This window comes from Leucoraja erinacea, chromosome 3 (genome assembly GCF_028641065.1).
Source record: "Leucoraja erinacea ecotype New England chromosome 3, Leri_hhj_1, whole genome shotgun sequence".
Classification (NCBI taxonomy): Eukaryota; Metazoa; Chordata; class Chondrichthyes; order Rajiformes; family Rajidae; genus Leucoraja; species Leucoraja erinaceus.
Window position 1 is genome coordinate 42168406 of NC_073379.1, and position 24117 is coordinate 42192522.

The 24117-nt window shown below is 45.0% G+C and overlaps 1 protein-coding gene across 1 annotated transcript in view; it reads left to right on the forward strand.

Annotated features, from left to right (window-relative positions):
* LOC129695535 (trimeric intracellular cation channel type B-B-like) overlaps positions 1 to 24117 on the forward strand; it is a 46570-nt gene that overhangs the window by 12802 nt on the left and 9651 nt on the right. Inside the window, exon 2 of the mRNA XM_055632538.1 lies at positions 19458 to 19614. Within this exon, the coding sequence (XP_055488513.1) occupies positions 19458 to 19614 (157 nt within the window). The remainder of the gene's footprint in view (positions 1 to 19457; positions 19615 to 24117) is intronic.

Here is a 24117-nt window from a genome sequence, read left to right on the forward strand (position 1 = left end):
CACCCCCGCTCTTTGATTTTTTTTTTGTAAATGAAACCTCTCCCCATTTCACCCCCACATTGAAAACCGCAATGTTTTCTTGTAAATGAAACCTCCCCCCCAAGAATTTGATTACATTTTTTTTTTTTTAAATCTCACTCCCTCCCTTCAGTTTATGTAAATTAGATCCTATTCTGACGTCATAGCTGTAAATACCACTGCAACTGCTACTGCAAGTTCAAGTGATTCTTTGCCAAACTGGATTTTGTAAAGTTAAAAATGTGAATAACTTGTAAAATATAACATCAATCTGAACAAAACTTGATAAAAACACACCACAGGGCAATTATAAGGTGGCCAAATATTGTAATGCAATTGTGTACCGTTTTGGCGTAGTTCTGGGAGCGTGCACGCACATAGAATCACAAACAAGATGAGAGTTTTAGTAATATATACATTCTCACACGGGAGGCCTGGTCCCCCAACACAATATTCCACCTCTCCACCAATTACAACATTCCACCACTCACGCATTGCCCCCAACTGCGCAGATGCAGCTGACGGGTTCCCGTTGTGACGCCCCTAATGCCCCCTCCTCCCTTCACCCCCACCACTCGGCCCTGCCCTTCCCGTCAGTCACGCCTGCGCAGTTGGGGGCTGTGGGTGAGTGGTGAAATATTGCTTTCGGGGACCAGCCCCCCCCCACCTCTTGAAAAAGGAACACGATAGCACTACGATTTTTGGCCCACTTACTCACCATTGTCCTGAGATGTAAATGAAATAAGTTTCGTTCGGATTGATGTTATATTTTACAAGTTATTGACATTCTAAACTTTACAAAAAACACCTTTCCCTTGCCCTGCCCGTCAGCAGCGTTCGACGTCACAATGGGATCCCGAATCTCATTTACATAAAAAATCATGATTTAAAAAGAAAAATCAGTTTTAATCAAATTCGTCCGTTTTCATTTACAGCTAACATTGTGTTTACGTTATTTTAAAGAAATAATGCCATTTTCGTTGAGAATGTCATTGTGATTTTCATTGTGTGGAGGTCGGTAGGGGTGAGGTGAGGTATTGGGGAGCATGCGGTTAGAGGGAGAGAAGGAGGCTAGGGAGGGGAGAGGAGTTAGGGAGGGGAGAGGAGTTAGGGAGGGAATGACTGAGGGTAGGGGAAATGGGAGAGGGGAGGGAGGGAGTGGGAGAGGGAGGGTGAAGAGGGGTAGGGAGTACTGGGGATGAAGGGGAATGGAGCATACGGATAGGAAGAGGGATGGCGAGGTAATGGAGGAGGGGAGGAAGCAAGGTGGATAGTGTGGAGAAGGAGGATAATGGAGGAGGGGGATAGGGGACTGAAGAGGGAGAGTGAGATGCGTTCACATTGATCTTATATTTTACGTTATTGCCATTTTAAACTTTAAAAGCATCAGCCGCGCCTGTGTATTTGGGGGCTATGGGTGAGTGGTGGAATATTGCATTGGGGGAACGGGCCCAACAGTTTCACACTTGGTCTAGTGTATAATTTTAAATGATTTTTGAGGAAAAAGAGCATTATATGAAGGTATTGGAGGGGGTGAGGAATTGGTTAAATCAGTAGCAATAACATGATTTTATGTGAGATCTGAACTGAACAGAACTTTATTTATAGAGCACTTTAAAAACAACCACTGTTGCAACAAAGTGCTGTACATGATTAATCATAAACAAAACAAAACAATAAAAAAATTAAAAGACAGTAAAAACAATAAAAAAACAATAATAGAAACACTAAAACAAGAGTAAAGTCTCATGCAGGGGCGAAAGCCAAGGAATAGAAAAGGGTTTTAAGACTAGTTTTGAAAACGGACAGTGAAGGGGCCTGTCTAATGTGCAAAGGTAGAATGTTCCATAATGTCGGAGCAGCACTAGAGAAGGCTCTATCCCCTCTGAGCTTCCGCTCAGAGGTGTGCAGAAAGGTTACCAATTGTATTTATTTTTTGCTATATTGATATTTCTTTTGGCTTCAGTCTAAAAGTTAATGTTCCTTCAGATTCCAGATGCTGTAAAAACTGATTGCCAGCATCTTTGGTGGTATTGTTTATGCTGCCAAAATGACTGCTGCAACAGGAGCCTTTGGCCCAATTATCCCTTTTACTGTATCTCTGAACTCTCGCAGCGGCAGCAACCGCGCCACTACCTTGGTTAAATTTTAGTCTTGCCTCAAAGTTCAACTCTGCTGTTCTCTGTGCTATAGAGGAACTTGGTTGTGACTCCATTATAAGAACAATGATGGATCCTTAAATCTAGTCTTAGCCCCCCCCCCCCCCCCCCCCCCCCCCCCCCCCTGTCGTGGCTGATCATGGGTGTCTCCGGGGTTGGAGGACGCCTGTGCGTGACTTTGTTTAAAGTGGGGAGACTGGTGCACAGACAGCAACCACATGGTCCTTGACAGATGTGGGTCAGGATCCAATGGCATGGAGTCCAGGACGACCGGAGCCCCTTTTATGCTGCAGCCTTCATCCGTGTTCCCAGCCGATGTGACGCTCCACTAAGGCAGGGCTGCCAACATTGGGTGAGAGTTGAGAGTGATAAATTGCGAGGGAGCGTAACGACTGAGGGGGGGGGGGGGGGAGAGAGAGGGTGTGGTGGGGGGGGTGGGAGGGTGTGGGATGGGGGGGGAGGGATGGGGGGGGGGGGGGGGAGGGTGTGGGATGGGGGGGGGGGGTCGTGGGATGGGGGGGGGTGGGGGAGGGGGGGAGGGTGTGGGAGGGGGGGTGTGCCCCCTCCGACAGTAGTGAGCTTTTGCATTTTTCAGCTTGAAATTGTGCAATCTGGTGCATACTGCAGCGAGTCTTTTAACTTACATTTGAATGCAACATTTATGCTTCAAATTGGATTAAGTATGAATAAGGTTAGGCTAAATTACATTCGTAATAACATTCCACAGTAGAGCCAGGCTCTGATCAACAGGTGCAGCACATGAACGACCTTAGTATATTCATATTATATTCAGATATAGTTATATTATATTTATAGTATATTCAGATTATATATAGAGAGAAACAAAAACATAGAAACAAGGCAAGAGGAGTCAGACTTCCATCACTGTTCTGCACAAATAAATCAATCAACCATACCCTTTGACTATAGAAACAAGATGAAAATAATACCACATATTTAACCGTTTATGGTTCAAATTAAGATATAATGTAATTTTTATATGTATATATTATATTTATATATATATATATATATATAAACAGGCCCTTCGGCCCACCAAGTCCACACTGACCAGCAATCTACCATATACCAGTTGTATCCTTAAGCCAGGGACAATTTACAGAAGCCAATTAACCTACAAACCTGCACTTCTTTCGGATGTGGGAGAAACCGGAATATCCAGAGAAAACCATGTGGTCATCAGGAGAATGTACAAGTACTGTACAGACAGCACCCATAGTCAGCACCCATAGTCAGGATCAAATCTGGGTCTGTGGTGCTGCAAGGCAGCAACTCTACCGCTGCGCCACCGTGCCACCCCATTAAATTCTTTTTTCTGTAATATATTTATCACGTCAATAAAGATGAACACATGATTCTGATTTCTGCCCTTAACACACATCTCCAGTCATTGTGTTTTATGGCTGGTTTTCAACCTCTTCACTCTGAAGGTCTCGACCCGAAACACCACCTATTCTTTCTCTCCAGAGATGCTGCCGGTCCTGCTGTTATTCCAGCTTTTAGTGTCTATCTTCACATTCACCGTCTATCTCCATATTCACCGACCCCTGCCTAAACCACAGAACCCTCTTCTCCACAGTGGGCAACCTCCTCAAGCCTCGAGCCAACACTCTCCCTACCTCTACTCCGGATCTCTGCAACTCATTCCTCCACTTTTTCGCTGATAAAATCAGCACCGGTTATCAATCTTTATCCCCTGTACCCGACTCCCCAGCATCTACTCCACCACCTACCAAGGCCCCTCCTTTCAACATCTCCACTGACCTCCTTACCCCTCCTCCACACTGCTTCCTCTCCCAGTTTGACCTGGTCACCCCTACTGAAATCTCCAAACTCATCAGCTCTTCCAATCCCACTACCTGCTCCCTCGACCCTCTCCCCACTCCCCTGCTGAAGTCCTGCCTCCCCGTTCTCTGCCCCTACCTCACTAATCTCTTCAACTCCTCATTGTCCCAAGGAATTGTCCCCTCCGCTTTCAAAACTGCTGCTGTCACACCAATCTTAAAGAAACCTGGTCTTGATCCCTCCTCTCTCATTAACTACCGCCCAATCTCAAACCTCCCCTTTCTTTCAAAAACCCTGGAGCGTATCGTTGCGTCACAACTTCATTCCCACCTCCTTGCGTATAACCTATTTGAACCCCTCCAATCTGGCTTTCGCCCCCTCCATAGCACAGAAACTGCTCTCCTCAAAGTCCTCAACGACCTCCTCACCTCTGCTGACACTGGTTCCCTCAACAACCTCATCCTCCTCGACCTGAGCGCAGCCTTCGATACAGTGAACCATAACATCTTGCTCACCAGACTCAAAGATCTCGGCATTGAAGGTTCTGCACTCAGCTGGCTCCGTTCCTACCTTTCCAACAGATCCCACCATCTCTCTCCATAACCACACCTCTGCTACAGCCACAGTCACTCAAGGCGTTCCCCAAGGCTCCGTACTCGGCCCCCTCCTCTTTATCATCTACATCTTCCCCCTTGGTCAGATACTCCGCCACTTCAACCTGGACTTCCACTGTTACGCAGATGACACCCAGATCTACCTCGGCACCAAATCCCCCCCACAACCCCCCTCTCTCCCATATCAACACCTGTTTGTCAGCTATAAAAACCTGGATGCAACATAACTTCCTCAAACTCAACAGCGATAAAACAGAATTCCTCCTCATAGGCTCCAAATCCACACTCAGCAAAATCAATAACCCCACTCTCACCACTCTCACCATCGACGGCACCACTGTCTCCCCATCTCCCAAGGCCTGCAACCTTGGTGTGATCTTTGATTCCACCCTCTCCCTTGAGCCTCACATCCGCCATGTCATTAAAACCTCCTTTCACCTCCGCAACATCGCCAAAATCAGACCCTCTCTCACACCTCCCGCTGCTGAAAGACTCATCCATGCCTTCATCTCCTCCCGACTGGACTACTGCAACTCACTTCTCCTTGGCATCAGCTCCACCTACATCAACCGACTCCAACTGGTCCAGAACACAGCCGCCCGACTCATTAGCCACACTAAATCCTGGCATCACATCACTCCAGTCCTCAAACAACTTCACTGGCTTCCTATCTCCCACCGGATCACCTACAAAATCCTGGTCCTCACCTACAAAGCCCTCCACCATCTGGCCCCCCCATATCTCACTGACCTCCTCTCCCCCTACCAACCCTCACGGTCCCTCAGATCCACATCAGCCGGTCTCCTCTCCATCCACAAGTCCAACCTCTGCAGTTTTGGGGACAGAGCCTTCTCCAGGGCAACTCCCAGGCTCTGGAACTCCCTCCCCCAACTGATCCGCAATTCCGTGTCCCTCACCATCTTCCAGTCCCGCCTCAAGACCCATCTCTTCACCTCTGTCTATCCTTAGCCCCACGTCCCCCTCCCTTTTCATCTGTGCTTGAATTGCCTCGTATTGTGTTTTGAATTGAATTCTGTCTTTACTTTGTGTACTAGTCATGTCTACTATTTATTTCATTCCGCTTACATGTTTTTCCTCTACTTGCTAAATGTTTGTAAGGTGTCCTTGAGACTCTTGAAAGGCGCCCATAAATAAAATGTATTATTATTATTATTATTATTATTATTATTATTATTATTATTATTATTATCTTCAGTTTAATCCACCAACTACACTCCTTCCTACACTCTTTGTTAAGCCAAACAGGTCCTATTCTCATAATAGTATGCATTTCAACTAAGTCTTTTCTTCACCTCTGTTGTAATTGTAAATCTTTATTGTCATTTCCTGAGTATTCGCATACCCAGAGGAAACAAAAAAACGTTGCTCAACCAGTGTCCATTCAGTTTGCATTAAAAAATAAATAGGAATTAAAATTAAAAAATACATGTCATGAACAAATTTAACACTCTACTAAACATTCAACAGCCTTTCCGACCGGCAGCGGCACAACAGTGGCTCTGCTGCAGTGTGGGGGTTTGTGCGCGATACTTGGCAGGGGGCAAAGTCCATTTAACAGTCTTATAGCCTGTGGGAAGAAGCTGAGGAGCATCCTGCTGGTTTTGCAGCTAATGCTCCTGTACCTCTTCCCAGATGGGAGGATGGAGAAAATGTCATGCGATGGGTGGTAAGGGTCTTTGATGATGGAGATGGCTCTGTTGATACATCTCTTCCTGTATATGTCCAGCAGGAAGGGGAGTGGAGCACCAATAATCCTGCTTGCGGTCTTCACTATCCTGTCCAGTTGGTGCCGTTCGTACGCCTTGCAGCTCCCGAACCAGGAAGTGATGCCGTATGTCAGTGTGCTCTCGACAGTCCCCCTATAAAAAGTCCGTAGGTGTGTGGTGGGGAGGCCTGCTTTACATAGTCTTCGGAGAGGGTGAAGTCGCTGCTGGGCTCTCTTGACCAGAGCTGTGGTGTTGGCCGTGGACGTCAGGTCATCAGACAGATGTAGTCCTAAGAACTTCATGCTGCTGACCCTTTCCACATCAGCTCCGTCGATGTGCAGAGGTGTATGGTGTTGTTTCCCCGCCCTCCTGAAGTCAACCACCATCTCCTTAGTTTTTCCCACGTTAAGAATGAGGTTGTGGGATTTGCACCAACCTGTGAGCAGCTCCACCTCCATCCTGTACGCCGATTCATCATTGTCACTGATGAGACCCACCACTATTGTGTCATCAGCGAACTTGTTGATGAAGTTGTTATTGAGTCTGGCAGTACAGTCGTGTGTCAGCAGACTAAACAGAAGGGGGCTTAGGACACAGCCTTGGGGTGAGCCAGTGCTCACGGCTATGGTTTTTGATGTCCTACTGCCCACCCTGACTGTCTGCTGCCGTTGCGACAGAAAGTTCAGGACCCAGCTACATGTGCCAGCATCAACCCCCAACAGCTCCAACTTCTCCACCAGCTGCTGCGGAATGATTGTATTGAAAGCAGAGCTGAAGTCTATGAAGAGGATCCTGGCATAGGTATTTTTCCGATCGAGATGTGACAATACGAGGTTCAGTGTTGTTGAGACTGCGTCCTCTGTGGATCGGTTGGCTCTGTAGGCGAACTGCAGTGGGTCTAGGTCGGCAGGTAGACTATTTTTGATGTGCTGCATAACTAGTCGCTCAAAACACTTCATTACAATGGGTGTTAGGGCCACTGGTCGAAAGTCATTATGGCAGGCTGGGTTTGGTTTCTTCGGGACAGGGACGATGGTGGCACTCTTAAGACAGTTGGGCACTACTGCCTGGCTGAGTGAGATGTTAAAAATGTCTGTGAAGACATCTTTCAGTTGCTCGGCACAGTCTCTTAGAACGCATCCAGGAATGTTGTCCGGCCCTGCAGCTTTGCGTGGATTGACGCTGGCAAACATAGAAACATAGAAACATAGAAAGTAGGTGCGAGAGCAGACCACCAGGTCCATCGAGCCCGCACCGCCATTCGCTCATGGCTGAACACTAAACAGACACACTTACCCACAAACAGTAGACACAAGACACAGAACACAAGACACTACCCTCCCCTTTATACCGCTATCACCCCTCTCCACCCCAAGAACCTCGTGATCTCCTGGGGGAGGCAAAAAACCGGATAAAAACCCAGGTCCAATTCGGGAAAAAAATCCGGGAAATTCCTCTCCGACCCCAATCTAGGCGATCGACACTTGTCCAGGAGATCACTCAGGTCTTACTATACTAACCATACCTAGGTCCATATCCCTGCCCTCTCCCCGTAGCCCCTTATCCCCTTGGCAGCTAAAAAACCATCTATTTTAGTCTTAAATATATTTAAAGTTTCTGCTTCCACTGCTCCCTGGGGCAGTGAATTCCATAAATTAACCACCCTCTGGGTGAAGAAGTTCTTCCTCATCTCAGTTTTAAAAGAGCCCCCCCTTATTCTGCAACTATGTCCCCTAGTTCTAGTTTCCCCGATCATTGGGAACATCCTCGGTGCATCCACCCGATCAAGGCCCCTCACGATCTTATATGTTTCAATGAGATCGCCTCTCATTCTTCTAAACTCCAAAGAGTAGAGTTCCAGCCTACTTAACCTTTCCTCATATGTCAATCCCCTCATTGCAGGAATTAATCTTGTAAACCTTCGCTGCACTGCCTCCAGGGCTAGTACATCCTTTCTTAAATATGGACCCCAGAACTGTACACAGTATTCCAAATGTGGTCTCACTAATACTGTGTACAGCTGCAGCAAGACCTCCGTGTTTTTATACTCAATCCCCCTAGCAATAAAGGCCAGAACTCCATTGGCCTTCCTGATTGCTTGCTGCACCTGCATACTAACTTTCAGTGATTCATGTACTAATACCCCTAGATCCCTTTGCGTTGCATTACAACGCAGCTCCTCCTCATTTAGAAAATAACTTGCCCTATCATTTTTTTTCCCAAAGTGAATGACTTCACATTTATTAGTATTAAATTTCATCTGCCAAGTTGTTGCCCACTCACCTAGCTTATCTATATCCTTTTGCAGACTCTTCCTATCCTCCTCATCCCCTACTTTTCCTCCCATTTTTGTATCGTCCGCAAATTTTGATATATTACACTTGGTTCCCTCCTCCAAATCATTTATATAAATTGTGAACAACTGGGGTCCCAGCACCGACCCTTGCGGAACCCCGCTAGTTACCGGTTGCCATCCCGAGTATGAACCATTTATCCCCACTCTCTGCTTCCTATTTGTTAGCCAATCCTCTACCCATGCTAATATATTACCCCCAATCCCATAATTTTTTATTTTTAGCAATAGTCTCTTATGTGGCACCTTGTCAAAAGCCTTTTGGAAGTCCAAGTATACCACATCCACCGGTTCCCCTTTATCCACCCGGGTTGTTACTTCCTCAAAGAATTCGAGCAGATTCGTTAAACAGGACTTCCCCTTCACAAAACCATGTTGGTTCTGTCCGATGACCCGAAGGCTGTGTTGCCTACCCGGTGCTAGGGTTAAGGATATCTCTGCGATGCTGGAGAGAAATTTGCAGTGGGAGGGGGAGGATCCAGTGGTCGTGGTCCATGTGGGGACCAATGACATAGGAAGGACGAGGAAGGAGGATCTGCTGAAGGAGTTTGAGCAGTTAGGGAATAAATTAAAAAGCAGAACCTCGAGGGTACTGATCTCCGGATTGCTACCTGAGCCACGGGCCAAATCGGCGAGGATACGTAAAATTAAGAAGCTAAATGCGTGGCTCAAAGACTGGTGTGGGAATAATGGGTTTGGTTTCTTGGGCCACTGGCACCAGTACTGGGACAGGGGGGATCTGTTCTGTAAGGACGGACTTCACCTGAACGGTGCTGGGACTGGGGTCCTGGCAAATCATATAACTAGGGCAGTAGAGAGGTCTTTAAACTAAGTAGCGGGGGGGAGGTATCAAGGGGGGTAATAACGGCAGGGGTAGAGGAAATAGAGCAGGGTATCAGTGGGGAAGCGGAAAGTCAAAATGTGACAGGAGACAGAATGTGTGAAGATAAAGCTTTAGATGTAAAAGGGGCAAAAACGGAAAGGAAGGGTAGTAAAAATCATCTGAAAGTGCTTTATCTAAATGCACGGAGTATTCGTAATAAGATAAATGAATTAACGGTGCAATTAAGTATATATAGTTATGATATCGTGGCCATTACGGAGACATGGCTGCAAGGGGATCAGGACTGGGAGTTAAATATAGAGGGGTACTCGACAATTAGGAAAGATAGACAGGAAAGAAAGGGAGGAGGGGTGGCCCTTTTAATAAGGGAGGGAATAACGGCAATAGAGAGGAAGGATATTGCGTTGAAGGATCAGGATAGTGAAACAGCTTGGGTACAGATAGAGAATAATAAGGGGAAAAAAACACTAGTGGGTGTAATTTATAGACCTCCAAATAGCTGTGACGCTGTTAGTCAGAACATAAATCTGCAAATAGTTGACGCATGTAAAAAGGGAACTGCTGTAATCATGGGGGACTTCAATTTTCATATTAATTGGGCAAACCAAACTGGGCAGGGTAGACTAGAGGAAGAGTTTATAGAAAGTATTAGAGACGGGTTCCTAGAACAGTATGTCACAGAACCGACAAGGGGGGAGGCAATCTTGGATCTGGTCCTGTGTAATGAAGCAGGATTAATTAAAAATGTCATAGTTAGGGACTCGTTGGGAACAAGTGACCACAATATGGTCGAATTCCATATTCAAATAGAAGGGGAGCAGGTTGAAACTCAGGCTAGGGTGCTTAGTCTAAATAAGGGGGATTATGAAGGTATGAGGACTGAGCTGATCAAAGTTGACTGGGATAGCAGACTCAAGAATAAGACGGTACAAAGGCCTTTTTAACTCTGGCTGCGGACAGCCTGAGCGACTGGTCACTGGGAGATGGCAGTAGTGCACGTGTCTGGGTGCTGTTTTTAACCTCAAACCGTGCGTAGAACTCGTTCAGTTCATCTGGTAGGGAGGGGTTGTTTTGGCATATCCGCAGCGGGGGGGGCTTGTAGTCAGTGATGGTCTGAAATCCCTGCCACAAGCGACGTGTGTCTTTGTCATTTGCGAAGTGGCTATTGAGTTTTTGTCCGTACAGCCTCTTCGCTTCCCTGATCCCCCGGGATAGGTTACCCCTTGCCAGTTTGTATGCTTCGTTGTCCCCAGATTTGAATGCAGCATTCCGGATTCTCAGTAGGGAACACACTTCCCCAGTTAGCCAAGGTTTCTGATTGGCACGCCTCCTGATGGTTTTTACCACCGTTACATCCTCAATACATTTATTGATGTATGCGATGACGGATTCTGTATATTCTTGGAGGTTGATGCCACTGTCATCTGTTGCTGCCTCTCTGAAAATGGCCCACTGTGTGGTTTCAAAACAGTCTTGTAGTGCTGCTGTAGCTCCCTGTGGCCATGTTCTGACTTCTTTGACCGTTGGCCTGTCCTGTTTCACCCTGGGTCTGTATGCAGGTGTGAGCATGACCGCTAAGTGGTCAGAGTTGCCGATATGGGGGAGGGGGGCTGCTTTATATGCATCTTTAATGTTGGTGTACACCAGGTCTAGTTTGTTCTTCCCCCTGGTTGCAATGTTCACATGCTGGTAGAATTTAGGCAGAACAGATTTAAGACTTGCCTGGTTGAAATCCCCAGCTGCCATGAAGAAAGCATCTGGATGTTCCCTCTGCTGCTCACTGATGTTGTTGTAGAGCACTGTCATAGCATCCTTCACGTCCGCGCTCGGTGGTACATAGACAGCGGTTATGAAGACAGCTGTTAGTTCTCTGGGTAAGTAGAAGGGTCGGCATTTCACAGTCACTAGCTCCACGTGGGGTGAGCAGTAGGTGGAAATCACCACAGCATCCCGGCACCATGATCTGTTCACATACACAGCCAGCCCCCCTCCCCTTGCCTTACCAGCTAGCGAAGCTACTCTATCAGCTCTGTATAGCATAAGTCCCTCCAACTAGATCGCAGCGTCTGTGATGTTCTGATTCAGCCAGGTCTCCGTTAGGATGTAAACACAGCAGTTCTTCACGCTTCGTTGGGAGGCTCTCCACGCTCTGAGGTAGTCCATCTTGTTGTCGAGGGAGCGGACATTTGCCAGCATGACTGTAGGCACTGCCGGTTTGTGTGGGTTCGCGTTTAGCCTAGCGTAGGCTCCTGCGCGTTTCCCCCGCTTCTGCCCTCTACTACACCGCTTGCGATGTTTCCCCACCAGCGTTGTTCCAGGTGCGGGTGCGGGTGCAGCGGCTCTCCATGGGCCTGCGCGCCTCCGTGGGCCTGCGCACCTCCGTGGGCCTACGCGACGCAAAAGTCTCAGCTCCACCAGGACGCTCCGTAAGGTAAGGTCGCAGCAAGAAGCCTTTGTTGCTGCAGAGAATTCAATCCCAGTTATCAAATCTTTCTTCAAAGTGAAAAAAAAAATTCCAGCCCTGCCAATATGTTCATAAATCGCTCCTGGATCCTCTCCGGAGCGATTGCACCCTTTCTACAATGTGTCATAGTCTTACAGCATGGAAACAGGCACTATAATTGCTTGTTCTTCACGGGAAACCCGCCGACAGAAAACTATTCTCATTGGTGAGTGTGGAGGAATGTGACTTTATTTATATATATATATATATATATATGTGTGTAAAGCGTGAGACCTTCTGTCATCAGCGTGAGAGCGTGAGAATTTCATCAAATGCGTGATTCTCATGCTCAATGCGTGAGAGTTGGCAGCCCTGACTAAGGTCAGCCATCATCCAACGCCTGTTCCACCGTTGAGGTCTTGGTTGGATCTATAACACCAATGAATGTATTGCTCGTCATTTATTGCCCATGAAAAATTGGTGGTGCCTTGAATTGTTGCAATCCATTCTCATATCTATCCATATTATAGGTATGTTACAAAACCTACCTGAATCGTGGCTGAGCATCTGCCCTACCCCGTGTGCGCAATTTTGGCGCTGTTTAGAGGGGGCGGGTTTAAAACGCGATTTTTACTAGGCTGTTGCAATCGAAAATGTTCAGCCTAGTAAATCATTAACGGAAAATCGCTGAAAGACCCCGTCGCAAAAGGTATTATTAGTTTTTATGGCCTTGTATAATAGTTATAGTAGTTTAAAAATCACTCTCTAAACTCGCAACCTCTCGCAGCCCCAGGGTTTTATAAAGCAAACAATTAAAGGTATGTACCTTATTTTTACATTAAATGGGGCTTCTTAAGAACCCTGTATATAAAGTTTTCTATAGCGAGTAGTTCATTTTGGGCTCTTTATATCCCGCAGTATTTTTCTGGGCATTTGAGGGCACAAATCCAGCGCAATGTGAACGTTCTAAACCAGCGCGTTCACAGGATCCCACTAGAAAGCTGATTTAAATTGACTTTAATTTACAGCAATTGAACACTAAATTCCTTCCATTTGGCCTATAAATTGAAGTAAATGAGATTTAAAAATCATGTTTTATTGTGAATTATTTGTGAATATTATTTGGACACTTGGGCTATTTAAAAATGTTAATCATTTATTAAGAAATGGATAGATGTTTAGATCTAGTAAATGAAGTTTGAAATTAGCTACAATTGGGTAACTAACTAATTATATGCTTTAATTTCAGGTCATCCAAGTAAGATTATTTTATATTTGTTTCAGAATGCTTCAATCTATGATAACTGAAAATTTCATTCAGTTCTCTTAATTTTTAAGAAGGTTATGGGCTTTTGACTATCCACGATCACAGCTTTTTTGTTATGTCCATAGAAAATCAATAGGGAACAAGATGCTAATTTCCGAGTATGAAAATGGCCATAACTTTTTTATTACTTGAGATATGAAAGTGAATTAGGTGTCAAATTAAACTTATTGTTATGCTTTATCTGATGGGATAAATTGCAGACTTGATTTTTTAAATCTCAAAATGTTGTAACATTGCTACATATTACTAAAAGTCTGTTCTTGACCGGTTTTGGCCATCTGTGCTGCTATTTCCTAGAGAACGCCGGCACCTACGGCTGTCGTTTTGGCCAGCTTGCTCAGAGCTCCCCTCCGCCGTATGTGTGCCGAGGATTTTTCCCGTCGATGAAAAATGACAGAGATATTAATGTTTTTACAAAATTCCCCATTCTCTCTACTGCCCCCGCTGGCGGCAGGGGGGAGGGACTATAAAACTAGGAAGTGGTGTACCTCACAGTCTCTTCAAGATGGAGGAAGGCAGAGGGTCACGTTTCTCTGAGCTGTGAATAACATTGAACACATGTCTACTTAAATGTAAGTGCCCTTAGTGGTTCTAAAATGCTTGCAGAATGTGTCTATTGGTTCTAAAGCTTGCAAAAAGTGTCTATTGGTTCCAAAGCTTGCAAAACATGTCTATTGGTTCTAAAGCTTGCAAAAAAATGTATATTGGTTCTAAAGCTTGCAAAAAATGTCTATTGGTTCTAAAGCTTGCAAAAAGTGTCTCTATTGGTTCTAAAGCTTGCAAAAAAAGTCTATTGGTTCTAAAGCTTGCAAAAAAAAAAGTGTCTATTGGTTCTAAAGCTTGCAAAAAAATGTCTATTGGTTCTAAAGCTTGCAAAAAGTGTATCTATTGGTTCTAAAGCTTGCAAAAAGCGGTTCTAAAGCTTGCAAAAAATGTATTGGTTCTAAAGCTTGCAAAAAAAATGTCTATTGGTTCTAAAGCTTGCAAAAAATGTCTATTGGTTCTAAAGCTTGCAAAAAAAAAATGTCTCTATTGGTTCTAAAGCTTGCAAAAAATGTCTATTGGTTCTAAAGCTTGCAAAAAAATGTCTATTGGTTCTAAAATGGTTCATACTAGCGCTCCAGAAAGCCCCCCCCCCCCCCCCCCCCCCCCCCCCCCCCCACTGGTCAGCAAATTGGAAGTGGTGCAGAGGTGGAATATTGCGTTGGGGGACCAGCCATCCCGTGTGAAGCTGGGCCCACGTAGTCTAGTCTATATTACTAAAAGTCTGATCTTGACCGCTTTTGGCTCACTGTGCTGTAATTTCCGAGAGAACGCCGCCACCTATGGCCGTCATTTTTGGCCACCCCACTCAGAGCCCCCCTCCGCCTTCCTGGACCAGAGGATTCTTCCCATCGATGAATAATCAGAGAGATATTAATGTTTTTAAGAAATGTGCCATTCTCTCTGCTGCCCCTGCTGGTGGGAGGGGGGAGGGACTATAAAACCCGGAAGTGGTGTGCCTCACTCAGTCTCTGCAAGATGGAGGAAGCCAGAGGGTCACGTGTCTCTGAGCTCTGAATAACACTGAACACATATCTACTCGACTGAGTGCCCTTAATGTGGTTTGAAAATGAGAATATGGTTGGTTTGCAGTAAACAAGCACTGCATGCAAATGGCTGTTTGGGGGGTTTGGGTTGAAGTAAAAAGGCTCTGCATGTAAATGGTTGTTTGGGGGGGTTGGGTTGAAGTAAAAAGGCACTGCATGCAAATGGTTGTTTGGGGGGGTTTGGGTTGAAGTAAAAAGGCACTGCATGCAAATGGTTGTTTGGGGGGTTTGGGTTGAAGTGAAAAGACACTGCATGCAAATGGTTGTTTGGGGGGTTTGGGATGAAGTGAAAAGGCACTGCATGCAAATGGTTGTTTAGGGGGTTTGGGATGAAGTGAAAAGGCACTGCATGCAAATGGTTGTTTGGGGGTTTAGGTTGAAGTGAAAAGGCACTGCATGCAAATGGTTGTTTGGGAGGTTTGGGTTGTAGTGAAAAGGCACTGCATGCAAATGGTTGTTTGTCTAAACTTGACAACTTCCTGTTTGCACTATATTGATTTTAGATAAAATGCTACCACTTACGGCTGTGATTTTTGGCCATCTTACTCAGTCCCCCTCTGCTCATCAGGTGCAGAGGATTCTTCCCATCAATGAAAACCAAAAGTGGTATTATTGTTTAAAAAATGTTGGGAATCTCTCTCCTGTCAATCACGCCATGAAGGCCACACCTTTTCCGGTGGGTGGGTGAGGGATTATAAAATCCAGAAGTGTGGGTGTGGCTCAGTCTCTGCATGATGCGGGAGGGAGAGGTCTGGGCTGTGAATCAACTGAACACACTAAATGTCTACTGAACTGTGAGTGTGGTGTTTTGTGTGGTTTTATGGTGGTTTTTATGGTGGTTTCACCCTGCTTGAAATAGTATGAAACTGCATTTGAATGTGGTGGCCTTGCACAAAATGGTATGAAACTGTATTTGAATTTGGTGCCCTTGCACCCTGCTTGAAGTGGTATGAAACTGCACTTGAATTTGGTGACCTTGCACCCTGCTTGAAGTGGTAGGAAACTGAACTTGAATTTGGTGGCCTTTGCACCCTGCTTGAAGTGGTATAAAACGGCACTTGAATTTTGTGGCCTTGCACCCTGCTCGAAGAGGTAGGAAACTGCACTTGAATTTGGTGGCCTTGCACCCTGCTTGAAATTGAATTTCAAAGAATAGCTGTGAGTCAACTGCCAGCCCACCAGCCGTGAGTGAGCTGCCAGCACATCAGGCTTGAGGGACTGAGCTGCCACCCCAAGAATCCATTTGGCCCACAATGTCCAAACTAGCCCTCTGGAGACCAGTAGTCCCTGCAGCCAACAACACTCATACCAGCGCTCCAGAAAGCCCCCCCCCCTCCCACTGGCCACCAATATTTGAATTGGTGGAGAGGTGGTATATTGCGTCGGGGGACCAGCCTTCCCATGTGAACGTGGGACCCAACGGGTTCCACTTAGTCCAGTTACTACTAAATTCAGAGCAGAGTTTCAGTATTTTGACCCTCGACAGTTAAGAAACAAAGTGAAGACAGATGTTCCAAAGTGTGTTTGTGACTACACCATGACTGCCAGCACTTATGAGTTAAATCTACTCTTAAGGCTGGAGGGCTGATCTTCCAAATCCTTGGTTGTTCTCTATACAGCTGAATCTTATTTCAAACTACTAGCTTTTGCACCCTTGCAGAGCACATACTATGATCAATGTAGGCCTTACTGATTTGGCCCATCTGAATAGCAAGGTGACACTTGCTACTCGGATGCGCCAGACAAGGGACTCTGGGTACTTGTCAGAGATGAGTATTTTCCTGGTAAGTGGCTCTGTAAACCACTCATTGAAACACAACCAGGCAAATTTAAAAAGCAACATAATCACCTCAGAAACACAGTCTTAGTCCCGCAGTAGTTATACTTGGAATTTGGTATTTAATCACCAGTTGGAGCGATGAAAATCTTAAGCAGTTTGTACAGTGTAATCCATAGCAGCAGAGCTGTTGGACAGGATATGAAGCCAACTTAATGATGTCAGGAGGCAAGGTGGACACTGCAATATTTATTTTGCTATTGTACACTAGCAAAAGAGTTTTTTTAAACATTTCTCACGTATTTCTCATGATTGTACTGTGAGATATCTATCTTATCTCTCTATCTCTATAATTATATAATTAGTTAAAACAGACTGTACCCATCTGACAGGTTAAACATTACACTAACTGACAAGAGATGGCCAAAGGACCTAACTGGAGCATATGTTCTTTTGGTAATATGTTTAAATGTGTCAAATTGCCACATTACCGTACATCCAGATTAGATGTTGTGAACAGCATGAAGATACCCAGTTTGTACGCACCTAGATTAAAAAAAAATTATTGATAAACGCTGTTTCCATCATTCCCACTTCAGAATTAACGTTAAAATTTCAACTGAAATATCTCCTGACCAAATTTATGATGTATATGACCGACTGTAGAAGTAAAACCTGGATAAATCCAACGTATAGTTGTGAATATTGCTCATTAAATAACTACAGTACTGATACTCCATATTAAGAGCATTGATTTGTCGTTAAAATGAATTCAGTAATAACGTGTCAATGATAGCAGTGACAATCGAGCACTATGGTTTTAATGCTTTCGTTATCAAACATTCCATTATCAAACATAGTCAATGTCCGCTCTGAAGACATTTCCAGCACAATGGGGTCGGGGGGGGGGGGGGGGGGGGGGGGGGGGGGGGGGGGGGGGGCAATCGGTGCAGAATGGATGGATTGAGGCAGGTGAATTAGTACGTGTTGGTTGGAGTATGTAAAATTGTGAGGGGAGAGCACGGGGGATGTCAGTGGTGTTGAATGGGGGGATCAGTACGGGATGGATGGGGGGAGATCAGTACAGGATGAATGGGAGGGTCAGTGCAGGGTGGATAGATGTCGGGTGGGGGGGGGGGGGGGGTTGAGAAGGCAATCGGTGCGGAATGGATGGATTGAGGCAGGTGAATTAGTACGTGTTGGTTGCAGTATGTAAAATTGTGAGGGGAGAGCACGGGGGATGTCAGTGGTGTTGAATGGGGGGGAGGGATCAGCTACGGGATGAATGGGTGGGATCAGTACAGGATGAATGGGGGGATCAGTACAGGATGAATGGGGGGCAGATCAATACAGGATGAATGGGGGTAGACAAAAGTGCTGGAGAAACTCAGCGGGTGAGGCAGCATCTGAGCGAAGGAAATGGGCAATGTTACGGGTCGATACCCTTCTTCAGCGTGTCCCCCCCCCATTCTTCTTGAATGGGGGATCAGTACAAGATGGGGGGTGGGGGGGGGGGGGGGGGTGGTAGTCAGCGCAGGATGAATGGGGGGGGGGGGGGGGGGGGGTCAGTACAGGATGAATGAGGGGATCGGTGCAGGATGGATGAGGGGATCAGTACAGGATGAATGGTAGATCAGTAAAAGATGAATGAGTAGATCACTACAGGATGGATGGGGGGGGGGATTGGTGCAGGATAAATTGGGGGACCAGTGTAGGATGGATGGGGGGGGGGGGGGGGGGCAGATGAATCAATGCGAGGTGGATAGGGTGATCAGTGCAGGATGAATAGATGGGGGGGTGTCAGTGAGGACTGAATAGAGGCGGAAATGGGGATCAGTGCGGGATGGAGAGGAGGGGTCTCAGGATAGGGGGGGTGGAGGGGGGCGTACGAGAGAGAGAGAGAGAGAGAGAGAGAGAGGGCAGAGGAGGTGGGGAGGAAGGAAGATCAGCGCTCCTCGGATGACAGTGCCCCGCTGCCTTGGCCGTCCCTGTCCACCGCCAAGTGCCGCCGCCAAAGGGGGAGGCGGTTGGGATCTCCTAGCCACCACCTCCCCTCCTCCGCCAGCCAACAGCAAGGTGCGGGGCCGAGCGGTGCAGCTCAAAGATTCTATAGCTATAGGATCTTTGGTGCAGCTGCTTCAGGCGGCGGAAGGAGGCCTCCCCCTCCCTCCCTCCATCCCTCCTCCCGGCCTCAGCGTGCGTGAGGGTTTGTTTTAAAAGCGCCGTTGGCACAGTGGCAGGCAGCAGCCGCTCTCAGGGCGGGCGGGCAGTGTGCGGGAGGAGGAGGAGGAGATGGAGCCGTTGTCGCGGCCGCTGCTCATTCGCTCATTCGCTCCGACCCTTCGTCACTTCGCACCTAATATCTTTGCCCCGCAATACAGCCGTCGCCGACACGAAACGTCACGTTCCTTTACTCTAGAGATACTGCCTGACCCGCTGAGTTACTCCATTTTTTTGTGTCTATCTTCAGTATAAACCAGTAACTGCAGTGCCAAGCTGGGCAAAATGACTCGGTGTTTAGGTTGCCCGGCGGCACTTTGGGTGGTCATTGGCACCCGGGCAACCGTTAATTTCGAGCCCTGTACAGTACCATACTTGTGCAATTCATATATGTGGATATTGAAATATTGAAATATTTTCAGATCTATAGAATTTATAATATTTCTTAATGATTGTAAATATGCAAATAGTGCAAATTGATTCATGATCTATAATCATTAGAGATGTGCCATCTTGATTTAAATATTGTGCTGCTTTTTTCCTAAAAAAACCCCAATTGTTTTTAATTTTCCTATTGCAGGCGCGATAGATGTAGCACATGACAGTCCAATTGCATGTTGGTTCAGTGGTATGCTTTGCTGCTTTGGTGGTGCTATTCTGGCATCTCTGCTTCTAGGTGAACCTCCCATTGAACCCTTCACAAACAACAGAAATATAATACTGGCTTCTGTAATTTGGTAAGTGTGGAAAATTAATATATTACTGAATTTGAGCAACTTTCAGTTTAAAAAAACTCTGTCCTCAAGTGTTTCACTATTGCAGTTTAATTCCTACCATTAGCTGTTCTGAAACTATTCTTCGTTAAATACTTTTATAGATTGTGGGTTTTGCATCTGCAAATGTTTCTGGCGGGCTATTTAGTTTTATGAACTGGAAGCAGCTGTTTTTGGGAAATTCATGGCTGACATGGAAGTAGTTTAAAAAGTTCAGGACCCGCATGTTCCAGTAACATGTCTGAACAAGAATAGCAAAGTAAGGGAACCTTGGATGATGAGAGAAGTTATAAATTTGATCAAAAGGGAAAGGGAAGTATATGTTTTTAGGAAGATGAAATAAGATAGGGCATTTTGAGGAAAAGCAATAAATATCTCGTGGGGAAATAGGAAGGTCATGAATTGACATTGGGAAAGTGGGATTAAAGTTAATCCTTGGATTTTTTTTATTCATGTATTAAAAATTATGGACAGGATAGAACCAATCAAGGATAAAGGAGGAAGAGGAAGTATATGGGATTCTAAATGAGTACTTTGAATTGGTATTCACACAAAGAAGGGCATGGAGCATAATGGGATCAGTGTGTGGTATACCAGTAGGAAATTTTGAAGTTACAAGGGAGTTTGCGTAAGATCTTTTGAAGTGCATTAAGGTGGATACATCCCTAGGACCTAATGGAATGTATATCAGGTTATTGAGCGGGGCAAGAGAGGAGATTGCTGGGGCCTTGACAAAGATTTTTACATCCTCCCTAGCCACAGGCGAGGTTCTGGAGGACTATAAAGTAGCCGGTGTAAATAAGGATAATGGGGATAATCCAGGAAAAATTAGTCCGTTGATGCTCGAATCAATAACAGGGAAGCTATTGGAGAGAATTCTTTGGGATAGGATTTACTTTTATTTTTAAGAGAATGGGCTAATTAGGAAAAGTTATCTTGACTTAAATTGTGGTTTGTTGTTGATTTAGAGACATGGTTGCTCAGACATGGTTAACACATACGGAGATGACTTAAATCACTATTTTTTGCTTGTAAGTTAGCCTGACCATATACTGCATCACTTAACAATCTGTCACAGGCTCGGGTTACTTCTAGATTCTGCCTTTCCCTTCAACATGCTGGTGCTAATTGTTGCACCCACTGCTATCCCTTCATTAGTTAGTATTCTTTTGTCAGCTGTAAGTAAACTAATAGCTTGTTTTCTGTCTAAATGAAGTCGTTGTGTAAAAATATAAATTAATGTACACTTTATGTTATAGAGTCATACAGCATGCAAATGGGACATTCAGCTCACTATGTCCATGCCAACCAATGGACACCGTTTATATTAATTTCATCTTCCAGCACTAGGTTCGGAGCCTTCTGCATATATGATGTTAAGGTGCTCACCGAGACACTTAAATGCATTTACCTGGTTAAAGTGCATCTGCCATTTCTTGGCACATTTTCAGCAACATATCAGTATCGCCGTTGCTTAAGACTATTCTTCACATTATCAGCAACTCTACAGATGACAGCAAGACTTACTGATCATGCCTCTCCATTCACATCCAAATCATGCATATATATTACAAAGAGCAATGACTCCAGCACTGATCCCTATCAAACACCACTAGTTAAAGGAGTCTATTACAAAATCAAACCTCTACGATCACCCTCTGTTTCTGATTGATTGCCAAGCCAATTTTGAGAGAAAGCTGGGAGAAGGGTGATGGCAGGGCAATGCCTGGCAAGTGATGGATGGATACAGGTTAGGGTGTATTTTGGTATGCAGATTGGTTGGGCAAAGGCCAGACGTGAAGAGACAAGATGTGTGAGATAAGAAAAGAAGTTCTGCAAATTGTGAAGCCAGAGGAATGAATGAAGGGAAAGGGGTGCGAGTCCAGGTGGGGCACATGGAGGAAGGTTGGGGTGGGGTTGTTAGTAGGTTAGTTAACTGTAATTGGAAAATTCATTGTTCACACTGTTAAGTTGTAAGGTACCCAAGCGGTGAGGTGCTGCTCCTCCAGTTTAATCTAATAATGGAGGAGGCCCAGGATAGAAAGGTCAATATGGGGAGGGGAGGTAAAATAGTGAGCAACCAGGAGAGCTAGCAGGCTTTGGTGGACCAAGCGCAAGTCGCCAAACATAGACTAGGTGACCATTTCGCCGAACAATCAGATTGGTCCAACTGGATCTGCCTCTGACAAAGCTATCTCTGATTCGTCTGTCTTTCCAGGTGATCATTACTCTCCAGAATTTTTACCAATAACTACCTTACCACTGATGTTAGGCTCGCAAGTCAGTAATAACCAGGCTTTTCCTGAAAAGGAGGATAATTTTAATACCTTTTGGACAAATGAGACACATTTCTGTTCTGAATCTTGCCTGCTTTCTTACAATTCTTATTCATTTGATTGTTTCGGTAGTGTCTTTAAAAAAGCCAGCCTAACTGTTTATTCCCATGTCTTGAGTTGCTGACCATTCAGTCGAAGAGATCAAATGACTCCCAATACCAAGTGAATGAGGAATTTTATTTAGTACCAACAAAAGTGTACATGACCATTTGGCCGGTTTAACCCTTTTACTTGCAATGTAGCTCCTGGGGAACTCTTCAGTCTTTTGGAACAATTTCTATATCAAAGGATGCTTGAAAGATTACAGAAATGGCCTTGCAATTCCTTTGTGACTACTCTTTATTTGCAGACTTTGTCAGAGATTGATGCTTTTTCCAAAAACTTTCAGTATTCTATACCTTCCTGTTCGTGTTCTTTCTGATTTGTCTGCCATTTTTTCTTGTTTTTGTTATTATCTTTGGTACACTCTTCACAAAAAATGTAAGCAAATTACTCAATTAGTTTTGCTGCTGTTCCTTCCTCTTGTAAATTTGGTTTCTACAATTTTTTTCTTCCATTTCCCTTTTAATGAAGTCTCCACTGATTATAATGGATGCATTGATCTCAATGTAATTTACTGCATTTGGTTGAATCAAAAACAGATATTTCTGTCCTTTTCATTCTCTTGCGGTAAACCTCGTCACTTTATTGTGCTAGCAGACTGAGGGTTAACGCTTTCTTGACGGGCTAAGATCAAAAATAACAAATGAAAACTGAGGATTAAATGGTAGCTTATGAATTGCAGCCAATTTTGATTGTGTTTTTCATTATAGTTCTGTTATGCTCCTGTTGATGAATCCAATTGAAAAACTTCAGTGAAGCCACAACTTGTTAATCTCCTGCATTTGTGAATTATTCCCATTAACAAGTTGTGACTGAAGAGTTTACTGATCTTCCTCAAATAGTGGCCTGGTTCAATAATGCATGTGGGGTCTCTGGTTAATTTTTACAGTACTGCAAAATATTGTGCACAATTAGAGGCTACGCCTGATAACCATATTGCAAAATGGTTTCATTACTTGCAAGTTCCTTTATATTCCATCCTTATACCACTGTGTGCTTAATTTATTTTTATTTTGTATTATTTACTCCCAGACTTGGCTTTGGTCATGGGTTTAGTTTTTAATTTCTGCCCTCAATTGATTCCTCTTTACCTTATAATCGTCTCCTGTTAATTCATAAAAATAGCAAATTTCTTGCTTCCTTGATGCAGTGTTGATATCCGAGGTATGAAATATGTTCCCAAGAGGAGTGGGTACTATTGGGATAGCGAGAGAAGAAATTGTAGGAGGCCTAGCTGAGATATATGAATCATCGTTAGATGCAGGTGAGGTGACAGATGACTGGAGGGCGGCTCTGTTTAAGAAGGGCTGCGAGGAAAGCTTGGGAACCCTTGATCTGTGAGCCTAACATCTTTGGTATGGAAGTTACTGGTTTCTGAAGAGGTTTCTGAGGATAAGAATTTCATGCATTTCGATAGTGGCTTTCTACGTGGGAGATCGAGTCTAATGAATTTGATTGATTGAAGAAGTAACCAAAAAGATTGACGATCGCAAGGCCAAAGACGTTATCTTTACAGACTTCAGCAAGGCCTTTGATAGGTTACTGCATGGTAGGCTGCTCTGGAAGGTCAGATTGCATGGGATTAAGGGAGAATTGGCCAACTGGATAGAGAATTGGATTCATGGAAGGAAGCAGAGGGTAGTAGTGGAAGGTTGTTTATCGGACTGGAAGCCTGTGACTTGTGGTGTGTCTCAATGGTCTGTGCTGGCCCCATTTGGAGTTATATCAACAATTTGGATGAGAAGGCATATTTTGTATGCTTGCAGACGACACTAAAGTAGGTGGAATTGTAGATAGTGAAGATGCTTTTCAAACATTACACCTGGATCTTGATCATCTGGACAAGTGGGCTGAAGAATGCCTCATGGAGTTTAATGCAGATAAGTGTATGGTGTGAATTTTGGGAAGTTGGGCAGGACCTTCACTCTGAATGGCAGGACCTGAGGGAGTGTTGTGGAGCAGAGATATCTATGAGGATGAGTACATAGTTCCCTGAAAGTGGCATCACAGTTAGATAGGCTGGTGAAGA